This window comes from Medicago truncatula, chromosome 8 (genome assembly GCF_003473485.1).
Source record: "Medicago truncatula cultivar Jemalong A17 chromosome 8, MtrunA17r5.0-ANR, whole genome shotgun sequence".
Lineage (NCBI taxonomy): Eukaryota > Viridiplantae > Streptophyta > Magnoliopsida > Fabales > Fabaceae > Medicago > Medicago truncatula.
The window spans coordinates 44,707,303-44,709,582 of record NC_053049.1 but is presented as its reverse complement, the minus strand read 5'-3'; the positions used below and the strand labels follow the sequence as shown (position 1 = coordinate 44,709,582).

At 31.6% G+C, this 2,280-nt stretch overlaps 1 protein-coding gene across 1 annotated transcript; it reads left to right on the top strand.

Annotated features, from left to right (window-relative positions):
• Window positions 1-225: 225 nt before the first annotated feature.
• On the top strand, window positions 226-2,056 carry LOC25502009 (heavy metal-associated isoprenylated plant protein 7). The gene is made up of 5 exons (XM_013591531.3): window positions 226-386; window positions 504-723; window positions 812-1,023; window positions 1,104-1,191; window positions 1,463-2,056. Exons 1-5 carry the CDS (start codon window positions 378-380, stop codon window positions 1,897-1,899), a joined length of 966 nt encoding a protein of 321 aa, XP_013446985.1. The 5' UTR covers window positions 226-377; the 3' UTR covers window positions 1,900-2,056.
• The last annotated feature ends 224 nt before the right edge of the window (window positions 2,057-2,280 follow it).

Sequence of the window (2,280 nt, the reverse complement as noted above, 5' to 3'; positions counted from 1 at the left end):
TTCTTAATTATGAATGATAAAAATTTAAAAAATAAAAAATTATTTCGTTGACACTTTTGATGAATAAGATTTAATTATTATAATTATAAATGATAAAAAATAATATATTTTTCCAAAAAATAACTCATTTAACTATGAATTTAAAGAGTGAGTATACCAATACACTTAAATATAGTGGATGTACCATAGAATTTACCATAAAATTATAAGATAAGAGAGAAAAAGGAAGAACCTACACAACACAACATACACTTCACTTCATACATTAAAAACACCGAAATTTTAAGGCAAAAAAAGCAGCCGCAGAACCAACCTAGCATCTCTCTCTCAAATCTCAGCAACTTCAAACCTTTGAGTCAGTCAGTCACACTAAACCAATGGGAGAGGTTGGTTCTCTTCATAATAACTATATGCTTTTTTCATTCTTCTTATTATTTTTCTCAAATTATCATTTTAATAATATTGTTTCTGGTTCTGTTTTTTTTTGTTGTTGTTTTGAATAGGAAGAAAAGAAACCAGAGGAAACCAAAGTAGAGGAGAAAAAACCAGAGCAACCACTGAAGAAAGAAGAAGAGAAGAAAGAAACTGAGAAACCACCGACAGAAGAAGAGAAAAAACCGGAGGAATCTAAGGAAGTTACACCGCGAGAAATTGTGCTTAAAGTCTTCATGCATTGTGAAGGTTGTGCTCGTAAAGTTCGTCGTTCACTCAAAGGTTTTCCAGGTAAAGAGTTTTGCTTTTATTTACCTTTTTTTTTTTTCTTTCCGATATTTTTGTGTTAATGATTAATAATTTGTGATGGATTTTTCAGGGGTTGAAGATGTGGTTACTGATTGCAAATCTCACAAGGTTATTGTTAAAGGAGAAAAAGCGGATCCATTGAAGGTTCTTGAAAGAGTTCAGAGGAAGAGTCATAGACAAGTTGAGCTTCTTTCTCCGATCCCAAAACCACCTTCAGAAGAAGAGAAACAAATTGATGAGAAAGAGAAACCTAAGCCAGAGGAAGAAAAGAAAGTTGAAGAGGTTAATTAATTTCTTTTTTTAAAATTTATCTGAATCTGTGATGGATCATTTTATCATTTTTATTGTATTGTATGGTGCAGCCTAAGGTTATCATAGTGATTCTGAAAGTTCACATGCATTGTGAAGCTTGTTCACAAGAAATCAAGAGACGCATTGAGAAAATCAAAGGTATGTTACTGTGTTCTGTTTTGATTGAAATTCAGATTTTTACTTTTAGGTTTGGTTCAATTCTCAGGTCCCATCCTTTCAGGAATTTGTCAGATTTTATTCTTTGTTTCACTTCATTATACAATTCAATTTTATTTAACATGTCAAAATCATCTTTACACTTTGATTCTCTTATAAAGACCTTATTATAAAATATTTAACTTGATAAAATATTTGTAAGTGGTCCTGCAAAGGGTGTGACATTAATTAATTAATCAATATTCACATGCAGGAGTTGAATCAGCTGAACCGGATCTGAAGAACTCACTAGTGACAGTGAAAGGAGTACTTGAAACTGATAAATTAGTAGAATATGTTTACAAGAGAACTGGAAAACAAGCTGTGATAGTGAAACAAGAGCCAGAGAAAAAAGAAGAATCAAAAGAAACCAAAGAAGAAGAGAAAAAAACTGAGGAAGGTGAAAAAGATCAGAAAGGGAGTGGTGAAGTCGAGGAAAAGAAAGAAGCTGCTGCTGCTGCAGAAGGAGATGGAAAACCAAGTGGTGATGGAGAAGGTGGTGCAGAAGAAGTTAAGGTGGTGGAGTTGAAGAGAAATGAATATTATTTTAATCCACCAAGGTATGGTACGGAGTTTTATGCATATGCTGGTCCAGCTTACCCTCCTCAAATTTTCAGTGATGAAAATCCAAATGCTTGTTCTATCATGTAAAAATTTGGGAATGATAAGGGTAATATTGGAATTATGGAAGATGAAAGCCATATCCTGGGTAAGATGTGCCCTATGTACTTTTCCCTGCAGTAGAAAAGTGTAATCTACAGATCAACTGTAGAATTTTGCAACTCTATCTACTTTTTTTCTTTAAAAACATTAATTGTTATATATCAAAAATATAAATAAATAATTAAAGTTTTCTTTTTTGAAGTATAAAGTTTTTTTAATCTTTATTTTGATTTTTGGGTATATATAGAAGAAGAAGTAGTGTACGGTCACTTCCAATTTTACATTTAAAGCAAATTTTCAATGTTACGTTTGTAGTTATCTCGACCCTATTTAAGGAAAAAACATTTTTTTGTTCAAAAAAAAGGAAAA

Excerpts from the sequence above, each read along its gene's own strand:
- LOC25502009 (XM_013591531.3), top strand. Across the intron at positions 1,024-1,103 it reads AAGAAAAGAAAGTTGAAGAG|CCTAAGGTTATCATAGTGAT; the intron begins GTTAATTAATTT and ends TGTATGGTGCAG. Across the intron at positions 1,192-1,462 it reads ACGCATTGAGAAAATCAAAG|GAGTTGAATCAGCTGAACCG; the intron begins GTATGTTACTGT and ends ATTCACATGCAG.